At 35.6% G+C, this 15255-nt stretch overlaps 1 protein-coding gene across 1 annotated transcript; it reads left to right on the top strand.

Moving 5' to 3' along the window:
- Nucleotides 1-1834: 1834 nt before the first annotated feature.
- slc6a22.1 (solute carrier family 6 member 22, tandem duplicate 1) lies at nucleotides 1835-14908 on the top strand. Its single transcript, XM_082137148.1, has 16 exons — nucleotides 1835-2001; nucleotides 2137-2249; nucleotides 5546-5745; nucleotides 5853-5987; nucleotides 6963-7103; nucleotides 7179-7266; nucleotides 8172-8304; nucleotides 8834-8968; nucleotides 9655-9758; nucleotides 9911-10035; nucleotides 10144-10256; nucleotides 10690-10827; nucleotides 10995-11097; nucleotides 12557-12657; nucleotides 12936-13106; nucleotides 13214-14908. The coding sequence occupies exons 2-16, from the start codon at nucleotides 2227-2229 to the stop codon at nucleotides 13283-13285; spliced, it is 1782 nt and encodes a 593-aa protein (XP_081993274.1). The 5' UTR covers nucleotides 1835-2001; nucleotides 2137-2226; the 3' UTR covers nucleotides 13286-14908.
- The last annotated feature ends 347 nt before the right edge of the window (nucleotides 14909-15255 follow it).

The raw sequence follows: 15255 nt of genomic DNA on the forward strand, positions 1-15255 counted from the left end.
ACCTGTATGTGCTCCATTAAGCAATCAGTAATTGCTGCACATTTCATGGCAAATGCCATTATTCCCATCAGTCCTGCAGGATAGGCCTATAAATCTTGGTGGGAGATGGAAGAGTATCAATTCTGAAACTGATCACATTCAAGTCAATTTTTACAGATTTTCTTTCATTTAAGGAGAGATAGGACAGCTGCTGTTTAAAATCTGGCATTAGCCTATTTCAGTATCACTCAGTAGGCTACTTTCAAAACATTGTAGCCGCAGAAGGGTTGTGGAAACGCCATTAACCTCTTAACGTGCGCCCCTATTTTTGAGAATTTTCTGAAAATTACATACCCAAATACAATTGTCTGTAGCTCTTAAACCCCATGGTCCACATTCATAACTCTGATCTTTTTTTAAACTAGACACTTGAAACTTTGTTACCCAAGAGTCATTATAACTCAAAGTAACTTAGGAACAGAGTAAAACAAGGTAAAATTTACATGAAAGTGACTCGCGATATATTTGAATGAACTTCACTTAGCTCAACAGTGTCCTCTTGTGGTGTGCTCTGAGATCTGCGTTTTTCTATCGAAATTAGTCTCTAAATGTGATTGACTTGTAGCACCACTTTAAATTTAAAAAAAATATTACATTTTTCAATCATAAATTATTAGTTCAATCATAATAATTTTTTTTTTTTTTTTTGCGTGGCTCTATTTTGATTGAGAGAGAACATTTACCAGGCATAAAATACCACGCTGCTTTCTATTTCATGTACATTGTCGTAATAACAAGCACTTATTCATTCTGTCTCTTGTTTGCAGAAGATCTCTACATAAATAGCTAAACTTAATGATTTAAATAAAATTGGAGAGAAAAAAATCCCCACTTGGATGGTCTCCAGCGTCATGCGATATTTGCGCATGCGCATTTAAACTGTCAAATGACCGGTAATCGCTTACTTATAGGAAGCCTTGAGTTGAAACACTTGAGGTAGCAAAAAACGTGTGAATGCAGATTATTAACAGTAAGGGGGAGACGGAAAAAAAATATGGGGGAGAGGTTTTGTCTCTGGAAGAGAGTAACAACAGTTCGGAGACATAAGCCTAGATATACTTGACTTGGCGCTTTATTTTACAGTAACGTTAGGCTAAGTTAGCCTATACTGATTCCGTTCAGCTAGAGAAATGTTATTAAAACGGTGTCTGTATCCTAATTTAATATAGTTATTGTTACAGTCAAAATATGTCACTTTCTTCGTTGCCTTAAACTGCCAGCTGTTCCCCACACCCCATGTTAATAGCCAATTATAATGAAAATCGATTCCCTGCTTATTTTTATGATTGATTTTTGTATGTATCCATCTCTAACATTGTGTAGAACCAGGTCTAAATATATGACCCCTGTCGGAGCCTATGGTCGGAGCAGGTTCCTCTAACTTAGTGGTAAATGGAAAACTGGAAAAACCGGAGTGGAGCAGAAGCCGGTTACAAAACGCTTCCATGTGAACGACCTGTTCCAGACCGGGTGAATGTCTGTGTTGCTTGGTGACGTTTGATGCTATGCTTCTTTTGCGAAAACATAATATACAACAAAACAAAACAAAAACTCTAGAACGGTTATTGAATCACACAGTCATGCTTGTGTGATTGCTTAATTATTGTTTACCTCATGTTCAATACAGTTGCACGTTTAATTTAATGTAATTAACAGATCTTTCACAATTTGGCAACAAAAATGACAAGGACGTATTTAGAAACATGTTGTCATTTATTGCTCTACTACAAGCTGTTAAGCTAAGCTCCGCCTTTTGAGTCGACACACACACACATGCGATATACACTCTCTGTTCTGTATGGGCTCGTTTCCCCTTCTCGTTTCTGGAGGGGAGAATGAGAGGGGTGGGCTTCAGCGACTGTATAATAACGACCGAAGCATGCTGATTTAAACGTAACGTTAACTTTCGTGGCCAATGTATGCGCTAGACTTCCTAAACTTCTGACTGGTCGCCTGCATCAGGTAACACCTCTAACGTATAGCTTTTGTTTTCTATTTGGATTGTTTCCAGTGCGTTCTGATTCACTGAAGGGGTTCAATTGAGCTCTGAGATTAACTGCGTAGTTGAACAGTTTTCTATCTGGCTTTTGTTTATAGAAGTATTTCACTTGGCACCCGGCTTCTCCTCAGCGTGGGTTTGAACAGCACAAGTGTTCGGCTTCGGCTGTTGAATGTAGGCCAAAGGGCATGAACAAAAGCGCAACAACTGAGTGAGTTTCCTCCTTCTCTATATTCAGATCATCACGGACACAGTCTGCTCTAGTTCGTGCTTCAGATCAAAGTGCTGTTTATGGTTACAATCAGGCATACAGTAGCCTACAGTAAGATTAGTTAATAAATGAAAACGTCTTTCTTTCTTTTTACCTACCTCGCCTTAACATGCCACCTGACACAATCAAATAAAATTATTGTAAGAGTCAATAACAAATAAGGATGTCTAGGATGAAATTAAGTTATAGTTGTTTTAAAATGTAGTTTAAAACACATGTGCAAAGCTAAGAGGATTGTTTTATTTGTATTCATGTTGGTTTCATTCATTTTTGATGAAGAATTTTACCATTTTGTACAAATAGGCTACTTAAATGTTTGAGTTTTTTTATTAGAATTTTCTCTATATATATATATATATATATATATATGAAGAGTTCAGATGCAAAAGCCTCTAAGTGCCATCTGAAATTTTCTTCTAGAATGACCATTTTTATCAAGCTTGTATATTAAAGTTCAGTAATTTCACTTAAATGACAATTAATAGGTAATTTTCATTGCCATTTAAGTGAATTTACTGAGCTTAAATATACAAGCTTGATAAAAATGATCATTCTAGAAGAAAATTTCAGATGGCACTTAGAGGCCTTTGCATCTGAACTCTTATATATATGACTGACTTTGATTTGGTGGATGTATATAGAAATAATAAAAAATTTGACTTCTTTCTTTTTTTACAATCTCCAAGCAGTTACACCACCTAAAAATATCAAAATGTAAGCAAAATCATAACTTTCATTAAGATAATTAAATAACAATGCTATTCTACAACATATTAGCTTAATAGATTATTATTTCAAAAGCTATGTAATAGTTAGGAATGTCTTGAAAATAAATGCTTTATATATGTTCTCCATGGACTGACCCCCAGGGGTCCATGGGATCATTAAGGAACTATATCGTTCTGTTTCATTTTTATTCACATATTATAAGGGTCACAGCACAAGAAATGAGGGCAGAGAAGGGAATGTGACTAAGCACCCTGCAGTGTCTCCTGTTTTAGGGACACAATATTATTTCAGCTGTGAAGAGTTGCACAAACAGCATGTACTCACTGCACTCTACATTTAATAAAAAAATTAAGTATAGACTTTTTTTGTAAATTCTACCAACAAATTCTTATTGAGAACATTTATGCAAACAGAAACACTCAAGACTTCAAAACAATTCAAATGCTTTTAGATTGGATATGTACACTGCAGTCTATCTTTTTAACAGTATTTGTTCTACAGCTGCACGATATATTGTTTTAACACTGATATCGCGATGTGCACATCCGTGATATTCACATCGCAGGATGTGCGATGTCAAGTATAGAGCGCAACAGTCAGGTTCCGGAAGTAAAAACTCCATTCATTGTTTCCATAGGGAAATTTTATTTTAATGATAACTTATAAACCTTTAAAAAGAGTCCTACTGTGAGCTACGAGGTTGTTAATCTATGGTATTTGCTTCTGCTGAAGCTATCAGCCCTCTTACTAGCTTGCTTCTGTTACACTTACCCCCTTAAACCTCACTCCCTCACGGGTCACGGCACCAAAAGTAACCGGTCCTACTCGACCCACTCTGAGTGGGATTCAAACCGGCGTCTCCGGCATGGGAGGCGGGTGCACTAACTAGGACACTAAAGACCACAGTCTCTAGCTTCTGTCGCTAGTCCGCCTCTTGAGGCCAGGGGAGTGAGGTTTACACACACAGCTCTTACTAGCTTGCTTCCGTTACACTTGTAAACATAATTGCTTATGGCTTACGTGAACTTTAACAATACGCTCTATGCACGAACGCTGCTGACGTATTTCCGGTAGAATCTCAGCCAGCGTCTTTACTTCCACAAAGCGCGTTCTATAGCAAAGTGTACTAGCGGGAAAACTTTCATAAAATTCATTTTCTCAGAAACTGAGATAGCGATTTTAGAAACCGGATTTCGCATGATATGAGAGAATACTCACCCTCAAAGTTGTCATTGTAGTTCGAAATATATAATTTAAAGCCCTTCTCTTTCTTACTCTTAGGTGTGACAGCTAACTGCCTCACAATATTGTTAACATCACTCACGTTAACCGTTGGAAGTTCTTGTAAACAGCGAGTGTAATTTGCCATTATCTCCACTGAATGCAGAAACGGCTTCCGACGCTGCACCGGATGTAACTGAGCAGGCTGAGACAAAACGCAGAGGCGATCGTGCATAGAGCCTATTGAAAAAGAATATGGATCCGTGTATTCGGTCTTAAAGTGACAGCAGACTAATAGCCCTGCTGTTATCAAACAACAGATGAATTATATTTTATGTATACAGTGAGATTTTTACTATTAGTTTCTATTAAAGACAATTGTTAAGCCCAATTTATACTTCTGCGTCGGGTGCGCGTAGAAGGTACGCCGTAGCATACGCATTGACGTGTACCATACGTCGTACCCTTCGCCGTACCCTGACGCGCACCTCCTCAAAAATGTAACTACGCGTCGCGGCGACGCGGACCGCAAGATCTGTGATTGGTCGGCTGGATAGCATCGCGTTTCCTCCTACTCATTTCCGGAATGATCTTCTGCACTCTGCACCGCCCGCCCGCCATTTTTAAATTCCGAAGATCAGTGAAGAGCCATGGAAATAGACCAAGTGACCGAGAGATTGCTTGAAGAAGTGCGGAAATACAGCCATCTGTATGACTCCTTCAGTCGCCATTGCTCGTAGAAACCTAAACTCAAAACAGCCGCAAGGAATGTAAACACAGTGGAACATTAAAACCCACCTGCGCCAACTAGCATTTCGGCGGTTTAACTGCAGAGCAACACAGACATTCGCAGAAGTATAAATGCTCACGACGGCGTCGCCTACGTGCGTAGCCTACGACGTACACTACGGCGTACACTCGACGCAGAAGTATAAATTGGCCTTTACCCATAAGTACCAAGGTCTTCAAAAGTAATTGATGAAACTGTTTTCAAACAGTGACAAATGCGAGTATGTTCTCATGCAGCTACATAACACTATTAGGGAAATACAAAAAAAATGTATTTAGATATTGTGTGGTTGATGTCTTTTACGCTGCTTTGGGAAACTTTGAACGTCATTATTTGAATGCCTAGCTGCCAGTGTAAGAGCTGAAACAACCAGATGGCACTGAACAAAGACTCATTGCTGTTTTTGACCTTTACATGTTTCAATCACTACTCTGTTCTAAACTTAGTTTGTGCCTCTCTGGCATCATTGTTTTGAGAGATGTTAATTTTTTTGCAGTGACATGGAGATGCAGCATGATCCAGATTTGCAGTTTAAACTGGCTTATCCAGATTCAGAAAGAGTTGACACCAGCCTCAAAATCCGAGTGAGGGGCCAGTGGTCCAGTAAAGTGGAGTTTATCTTAGCTGTTGCTGGCCAGATCATTGGTTTGGGAAATGTATGGAGGTTTCCATATTTGTGTTACAAGAATGGAGGAGGTTTGTTTGAGTATAACAGAACTCTATTTAAACATATTAAATTGTTTTTGTTTTTTTAATTTTTCTTGTGTCTTATACTAACGACAGCTGTATTTCTCTTTTTTTAGGAGTGTTTTTCATTCCATATTTGGTCTTTCTCTTTGCCTGTGGCATTCCTCTCTTTCTTATGGAGACTGCTCTGGGTCAGTACACCAGCCAAGGGTCTGTCACCTGCTGGAGGAAGATATGCCCACTATTTGAAGGTGAGTTTTCATTGTTCACTTCTAATGTCAGTGTTAAATGTACAATATAGTGCATATTATATGTCAACCATATTGATGTATGTTTGTTTGCTGATACAATTAGATGGTTGTAGGTAGTAAACACTATACACTGCAATAGTGAACAATAATGGTCTGAAATGTGTGAAGTTACTTTTGTAATAATCAGTTTGAAAAACGGTTTATCATGTGACTATGTTTAAATGACATATTAGCAGATTTCTCTTCTGAGTCAGGATCCTCTATTAGTCTGACTTGTTTTCAAAATTGGTTTTGCTTTTGGCTTCATGAAGCATTATCTCATGACTCCATGTTTACCGAAAATGTCACGTGAAGATGAAAACCACACACACACACGTTACTTAACTTCCCAATTTCTTACAGTTTTTAAAAGCTGCGGTTATTTCTAAATATATAATCTCATAATAAATCAATTCTTGTAAATTAACCTATTTCGAATTATGTGTAAGGTTGCAAAAATTAAGGCACCCATTTGGTGAGAGATTTATAGATAAAGAATGCAATAATAATTCTCAAAAATGGATTACGGATACTTATCCAAAGTTAAGCTTCACAAATAGGCTACAACAAATACATGCTTTTTCTGTTCATCTGTATGAGATCCACACCTGCCTTTCACCTCTCAATCACATTTCCATAAAAGTCATCCATTAGTAATACATAATTTCATGTTTCAGCAATAGTCAAACTCCAAAATTACTCATACTATATTTCATACTATAAACTATAAGTGTAAATTTATAATAATTCATCATAAACAGTCAATACAAATGCATTATTAAATAATCAATTTAACCTCTGTTACAGTATGTGATATATACCTATGGATCTCTCCAGCACATTCAAAGCAAACCGGTATTGAATTTAAAGGCTGATCTACTGTCAGCATAAGAAACATCTGAAAGGGGGTAATTGTTGTGGTTTGCTTTTCTTTAGGTCTGGGTTATGGGAGTCAGGTGGTCATCTTCTATTCCAGTACCTACTACATCATCATTTTGGCCTGGGCTTTCTTCTATCTCTTCTCTTCTTTTAGTAGTGAACTACCATGGGCTAGCTGTAAGAACTGGTGGAATTCAGGTATGTTATAATACATTTAACTGTGATTTTTTTTTGTTTAGTTTTTTTGTTTAATAGATCATGTTTCTCTTATAGAGAACTGTGTCGAGTTTGATCGAATGGGAGGGACGAGAAACCTGAGCTTAATGGAGAATGCATCATCACCTGTTAAAGAATTTTGGGAGTGAGTTTATAAAATAACCAAAAGTTTAAACTACAGTAGAGGCCAAAAGTGATGTCCTGCCTAGGAAAATTGACATCTTCACCCTTTACTCAAATATAAAAAATTTGTTAAAGATTTTGTAAGCATATTGCGTTATTGGAGTTTGTTGTTTTATATGTGATAACGCAATGAAACATGCCAAATTGTGCGCTAATAATTTTTAGCCAGGCTGTTACAAAGAAATTATGAACACATGCAGAGAGGACCAATGAAATATTAATAAATGATTAGGTTGTAGTCAATGTATGCTCTTTCTTGTGAGCTTTTTGTTTTTCTATGCATTCTTTTTTTTGCATAGTAAAATAAAACCTGTAGCTGTTGTTTGCTTTTTTCGCTCAAATAATTTTGTCAGATACCTTTAACAAGCTTAGTGTTTTGTTCTTTCCTCATATTCAAAATATTTAAACAATATAAAATATTTTCCTCATTTTTATGGTTTTATCAAACTTGTAGGTTCAAACAAATATCCAAATATCGGACATCAACTTTGACCACTACTGTATATATTATTATTTTATATATTATAAAAAAGATGAAGCCTCGGAAGTGTTTTTTTTGTTTTTTTTTTGTTTTTTTATGTAAACTAATAATAATTAAATTATTAAAATCTTCAAAAGTCCTGTAGAAATCCTAAACGTTTTTTTTATAGTTAATATAAAATGTTGTAATTATATGCAAAATGTGCTGCTTCAGGGGGGCATATTCAAATCTCAGTTATAATCATTTAAAGTATAATCATTTAAATTACTTGAATGTATACTAACACTTAATGCAAGCACAACTTTCAAGTGTAATTATTATGTAGATGCATGAATTTAGAAATAAAAAAATTGTTAAATTAGAATTACAAAAAGTGTTTCTTGTAGGAGGCGAGTGTTGAATATAACTGGAAGTGTGAATGAGCTGGGCAGTGTGAGATGGGAGCTGGCTTTGTGTCTCCTGTTGGCCTGGATCATCTGCTACTTCTGTGTGTGGAAGGGAGTGAAGTCCACAGGCAAGGTAAGAGCTAATTGAAAAAAAGACCATTATCATATATATATATATATATATATATATATATATATATATATATATATATATATATATATGAAGAGTTCAGATGCAAAAGCCTCTAAATGCCATCTGAGATTTTCTTATAGAATGATCATTTTTATCAAGCTTGTGTATTTAAGTTCAGTAATTTCACTTAAATGACAATTAATAGGTAATCTTCATTGCCATTTGAGTGAAATTATTGAATTTAAATATACGAGCTTGATAAAAATGATCATTCTATAAGAAAATTTCAGATGGCATTTAGAGGCTTTTGCATCTGAACTCTTCATATATATTATATATATATATATATATATATATATATATATGGCTCAGTGGAATGGTAAATCTGATACAGATTACATCTGTCTGCAATGTTTCCTCAGTCTGTTTGTCATGAATATTGACTTAGTCAAGTTGATACTGTTTATATAAATTCAAATTAGGTATGCTGGATCTCAAAATGGGAGTGCCCTTGTTCTTTATCTTTTAGGTTGTGTATTTTACTGCTACATTTCCATATGCCATGCTACTGGTGCTTCTGATTCGAGGTATTACGTTGCCTGGAGCCATTGATGGCATCTCCTTCTACCTCTACCCAAATCCAACACGCCTTGCAGACCCACAGGTATACAAATCTGGAGATATATGAGTGATAGTAGTAGTAGATGAAGTATTTTTATTTTTTTTAGACATTTGCAACTGAAGAGTTAAAATTACTTTGGTTGGTGCTTTTGTTTAAAATGATGTACACTCACATGACCATCAGGCCAGTCATATCAGTGACCTAGAAACTTTTATTCTACCTAAAAATTCCCCTTTCATGATGGGCGCAATGTTGAGAATGAGATCACACTTTCTTATTCCACAGCTTTATTATTTGGACCTTTTCAGTCGAAGAAAATAAATAGGTGAATAGGTAAATGGTGAATAGTGTATTTCTATGTTAGCATCTGAAAAAAGCCTAAAAGTTCTGCTTTATGTGATAATGCATTCAAGTCTGATAGTCACTGTCAATATAAGTTACAAGAACATTGTTTTATCAGCCAGGGACAAATACAAATTCTTATAGCTCTTTATATAGGATGTTATTTATTATTTCTTGCTTAATCACAGTCTCTACAGACGAATGCCAAAACAAAGGATTAAGCTTTTAAAATAACCAATCGCTAAATAATCAGTGGCACCAAAGCATTAAAAAACGTAACTTGGATATTTCTCAGTGGAACCGCACCTCACCCTTCATGTGTCATGTATTGCTAAATACCCAATCGATTGGTCAGTAGTTGTGAACTTGCTCTCTCATGCCTTTAGGTGTGGATGGATGCCGGAACACAAATATTTTACTCCTACGCTCTTTGCATTGGGTGCCTTACAGCTTTGGGAAGCTACAATAAGTACAACAACAACTGCTACAAGTGAGAGAAACCACATTCAAGTAAATTTAAATACAGATATACTTTTAGATATATTTTTAGAGTTACATGTATAAATTGGATAAAAACTTTTACTGTGTAATAGACAGATTGCTGTGATGGGTTTTGACTGCTTGTTTTGTTTCTGCTTGTAGAGACTGTGTTTATCTGTGCCTGCTGAACAGTGGAACCAGCTTTGTGGCTGGCTTTGCCATCTTTTCTGTTTTAGGCTTCATGGCCTTGGAACAGGGGGTTGATATCTCAATGGTGGCAGAGTCAGGTAACTTAAACAACAGCGGCTTCTTTATGTCAGTTTTCCTGACACTTTGAAACAAATGTTTTCTACACATTTCCCACACGTTAATTCACATTTCACTTCTTTTGCCAGGCCCTGGTCTGGCTTTCATTGCATATCCACGAGCTGTAGCAATGATGCCTATGCCTCAGCTGTGGTCCATATGTTTCTTCCTCATGATTATTCTGCTGGGCCTTGACAGTGAGGTGAGAGCACATTGTCTCTCAAGTACATGATTAGTTTGACTGTGAAAATTGCATTTAGTTTTGACTGCACTGACACTATCGGATGAAGCTGAATAATGATATTATGGTCTTCTGTAGAGCTGCTTTACAGAAGAATTGAACTTTTTTCATAATGAATGAGCTGTTACTTTCCTGCTTTGAAGCAATTTCTATTGTATAAAGCTCTATAAAAATAAAAGTGACTCGACGTGACTTTTTATAAAGCTATTTGACATACAGTAGCAGATGTTTCATACATTGTGAGTAAATGTGTAAATTATGATACATATTCTCAATATTTTCTCAAGAGTTTTGTGCATGCGATATACTTACAGTAAATGTGTTATGCAAGTTCTTCAGGACAGGACTGCATTAAAAACCAAACACTGTCATTACACCTCATTCTCTTTTTCAGTTTGTGGGTTTGGAGGCTCTCATGACAGCCATAACAGATATGAACCCCACTTTCTTCCTCCAAGGACACCGTCGTAAACTCTTCCTCCTCATCATCTGTGTGAGCTGCTTCCTCATTGGCCTCCTGATGGTAACAGAGGTGATTATGTTCATAATTTAGTCATTACACTGGGATTATTTTCTTCTTTGATATTTGTTCTTTCCTGATTCAGGCTGCCTAAATCAGACCACGTAATAATCAATGAGAAAATCTGAGATTTGAATGCTAATCATGTTTTGTTATATTTTTTTGCATTGGCTCAATAGGGTGGCCTGTATATCTTCCAGTTATTTGATTACTATTCCTGCAGTGGAATGACCCTCCTGCTATTTGCCATTGCACAGTCAATATGTATTGGCTGGTTTTATGGTGAGTAATAATACTAAATCGCCTCTTTAAAATGCAGAAAGTACATGTGTCTGTCTACCCCGCACAACTGAATATACAGTATGCCTGATTATAATTCTCTTCTCGACTTTTTGATCATCATTTGATGAATTACTGCAGCCACGATCAATAGAAAATTTGCACAAATGTATTTTTTTTTAAACAACACAATCTAGGGCCCTTTGAAATCCTTTTTATTTTTTCTCAAATTCAGTTGTTTTTTTTGTTTGTTTTTAAATCCCATTTTTCCGATTGAACTTTTCTGGACTCCGTTTTAAAGATTGAAATTACATTTTAGTAATTAAAAGCATGTCTAATTAATTGAAATCATGAAACTAACTACTGTATTTATTTAGTTTACAATGATAGGGCCCTGTGAAATGGGGTTTATTTGAGAAAATCTGTTGTTGATTTAAAACAAAATGATGACTAAATATGATGGTAAAGGCATAAAACATAAAAAATTTAATTAATCTTTTAATTGTATGTTTAGTTGATTGACGAAACCACGGCATTAATTTACACTGAGACATGCACAACATAAGGACTTAATATTTAAATAGTCTTTAATTTTCTCAAACTCCAGTCCATAACATTATTTAGATGTTTACAGCCCTACTTTTTAGTCATCCCTTTCAGTCTATTTTATACAGTAAATTCCATTTTTATGACTGTGTTTTTTGCATCGGGGAAATCATAGGGCCCTAAATAAACTTGATTTACATATATTTGAGAATACATTTGAGAATAGCTTCATTTAAATGTGTATGGTGCTTGATTAAACCGAATTGAAGGTTGTGTTGCTAAAACACTGTGCCAAAGTTAGAACAACCCTTGTGATAAGCTGAACTACTATCGTACTATACAATTATACTATTCAGGGACAACTCTATCAGAGCAACTGGTGCGTTAAGTGCCTTCACCAAGGACAATAGTGGGGCGAGAGTAACCAGCAGCTTTTTTGTTGTTAGCCCAGATTTTCAAGCAAAGCCACCACCATACTGCTGCACTGTTTATAGTAAAGGTTGATCAAGTCATGAATCATAAACAATAAGAACTGAGCACAAAACTGGTAGGCAATCTTTTTAATATGTATAGGTAATTTACCTTTAGCTGCATCCGAAATAGCATACTCTCCTACTATATTTGGCAAAAACAATATGTGACAAAATATTCTAAATTCACAGTACTCATAAAAGAGTAGACAAAAAGTACCCATATGACCTACTACTTCTGGTGAAATTCTGAAGTGTGCATATGATGGACACTTTACTATCCCATGAGGCCACAGGAAAAGAACATACTTTTTAGCGGCCGCAAAGTAATTACTTATTCAAAACAAGTACCTACTCAAGATTTTGGATGCAGCCGTGGTCATTTCTTTCTTATTGTTTTGTGTATAATCTCCCCTAAGACTTATGGTTTGTCTCTGGTTTTTCAGGTGCTGATCGTCTATATGAAAACATTGTAGACATGATCGGTTATCGTCCTTTGACGCTAATGAAATACTGTTGGAAGTATGTCACTCCTGTTGTGTGTATAGTAAGTGCACGTTTTACTCTGATTCAAGGTGGTATGGTCATATTAGGTAATAAATTGCAGTGTTATTCTAGTTCTTCAACATTATTAATTAAATTCAAGTTTATTTGTATAGCACTTTCCTTTTTTTAATGTAGCTTCACTGAAAATACTTTCAGTGTTAAAATCTGGAAGTATTCTGTTATCAGTCGATCATTAGGAAGTAATACTTTTATAGAAGAATATCAAAGGTCTTTATTATGTCTTCAGCATTAATTCAATTAATGTCTTTGCTTCTTTAGGGTACATTTATCTTCTCTTTGGTCAAATTCACTCCTTTAAAGTTTAATAACACATTCGAATACCCCTGGTGGGGCTATGCTGTTGGTTGGTGGTTCACTCTTTCTTCAACATTGTTGGTTCCTTTATGGATGATCTATGTTATCCTTATCACCCCTGGTACACTGAAACAGGTAATTCCATGCATGATTTAACACTAAATTACATTTAAATGTACAAATTAGCAATGTTTAAAGCATTTTTTTAACCTTTTGCAAACATATGCTTTGCCATTTTTTAGAGACTGCGTGTCCTTTGCACTCCAGCAAGTGATCTACCTTTGACATCAGAAAGACAAAAAGAAACCCTGTGACCGCAACACAAAGTACAACATGTCCCATGACTGATAGAGGGGGACATCCTTGGGCTGTATTTTGGACAACTTTCGATACCAATAATGCCTTTAAAGATCTCATGAGATTTCAAGAAGGCAACACAAACTGTACATGACTGTGTTTATTAAGTTATTGAACATTACTGTCTACGTTTCTCAGTAGCAAGCATCTAAAAGTTGATCGCTTTAAACTGGAAATGGAAAATATACGCATAACTTCCACGTACAGCTGTATCACTCAGTTTGACGTCATCTTTAAGTGTGATAGCTTTGCTGTATAATAAACAGTCAGAAGATATCAGTTCTTCTGAAGAAGAATTTATTATCATAAGGGACCAGCCCCATTGTGGATAGACCAATGTTCAGTACAGTTGGTATATGATTATAAATGATTGGATAATGTGTTATTTTGAGTTAGAGAAACGGTTTGTAATGGTTTAACCAGTACAGCTCACTATGACAGACTTTGTGCGTTGTAAAAGGAGTCATATCAATCAAACGTCACAATGTAATAGTATTTCAGAATAGTAACATTTCTCAAGTTTTTGTGGGTCAGTCATGCAGCCCTTTGCTATTTTGTGCCTATAGGTAAGCGCTTGTGTTTTAAGAAAGTAAATTATGTTGGGGGTTATTATAGTACAAATGTTACAACATTCACTCAGCATATTCTCAAGAAAATTGAACCATATTTTGCTACCTAAATCTGCTTAGATGTTCAGTCTGTCTATATTGTTAGTGAAATGCATATTTTAAGAGAATATCTGTAGGTCATTTTTATAACTGATGCACTAGAAAGGCCAGTGGTTAATAATGTTTTAATAAATGCTTTGTTCAAATCAACAGTCAAATGACTGAATATTTTGCTGGTTGAAATGGGTTGGTGACAGCAGCTTGTTTTTGCTTTAAGTATTGTTTTGAATCGCTCAAGCAAATATTAGACAACTAGGTGAAAGGGGAAAGCAGGAATTCTGGGATTATATGGTTAGAGAATAACGTTAGACGTACATTGCTGTCAGGCATGACAGACTGTTAGTTAGAAACTGTACTGCTGTTTCACTGTGTCAATGTGATTTTTATTCATGTAATTGAGCAGATTACATTAGCATGTAGTTTATATAACGACAATCCTACGTTTTGAACTGCCATTTCATTTGCACAGTGACCATTGGAGATTACAGTAATTTGAAGGTTAAGGGGGAAAAAAGTAAATCTAAGTTTATATAATGGTAGTGGTAACAAGTTGCATTTGTAAAGTTAGTTTGAAACGGTTTATCATTCTCAGGAATGATGAGTCGGTTATGGTGCCCTTTAGTGTACAACTGGGTTAAAGGCTAAAGGCCTCTATTTGCAAATACACCAAAAAGGCCACCCACACTGCTGAGGATGAAAAAGCAGAATATTTGCACTACAAAAACAAATGTGTTCCAGGTAATAGAGGGGAATGCTTTTCCTATGGATTTGTAAAGTGGGCCAAGTTACAATGTAAATTCATTTGTGAATTTTACCTGTACTCATTTTGTTACTCTTGCACAGTCTGGGTTCTAAAAAAATATAGGAGTAATGAAATGACAAAATAATTAAATAAACAACATTTCTATACTATTTGCTGGTGGTTGTTTTGAAATAAGTAGCATTTACTTCTATTGTAGGCTACTTTAAATATTTTGTTATTTCAAAGTGTTTGCATATAGCAACACTTTTGCCATTGAATTATTGACCCTGCATATTTACACTATATCACTATAGTCTCCAGCAGTGGTGTAAAGTATTTGAGTAAATGTTGTCTTGACCTCTTTTTTTGGCTACTTTGTACTGAGTAATTATATAGTAGCAACTTTTACACTACTTGACTCTATTTTTCCCGTATCTTTCTATGGCATCAAGAGAAAGAGAAGTATGTTATTGTGAGGTTCCGAATTCGGTTCATTACATTTTTCTGCAGCAGTTTA

Source organism: Leuciscus leuciscus (assembly GCF_965113295.1).
Source record: "Leuciscus leuciscus genome assembly, chromosome: 14".
Classification (NCBI taxonomy): Eukaryota; Metazoa; Chordata; class Actinopteri; order Cypriniformes; family Leuciscidae; genus Leuciscus; species Leuciscus leuciscus.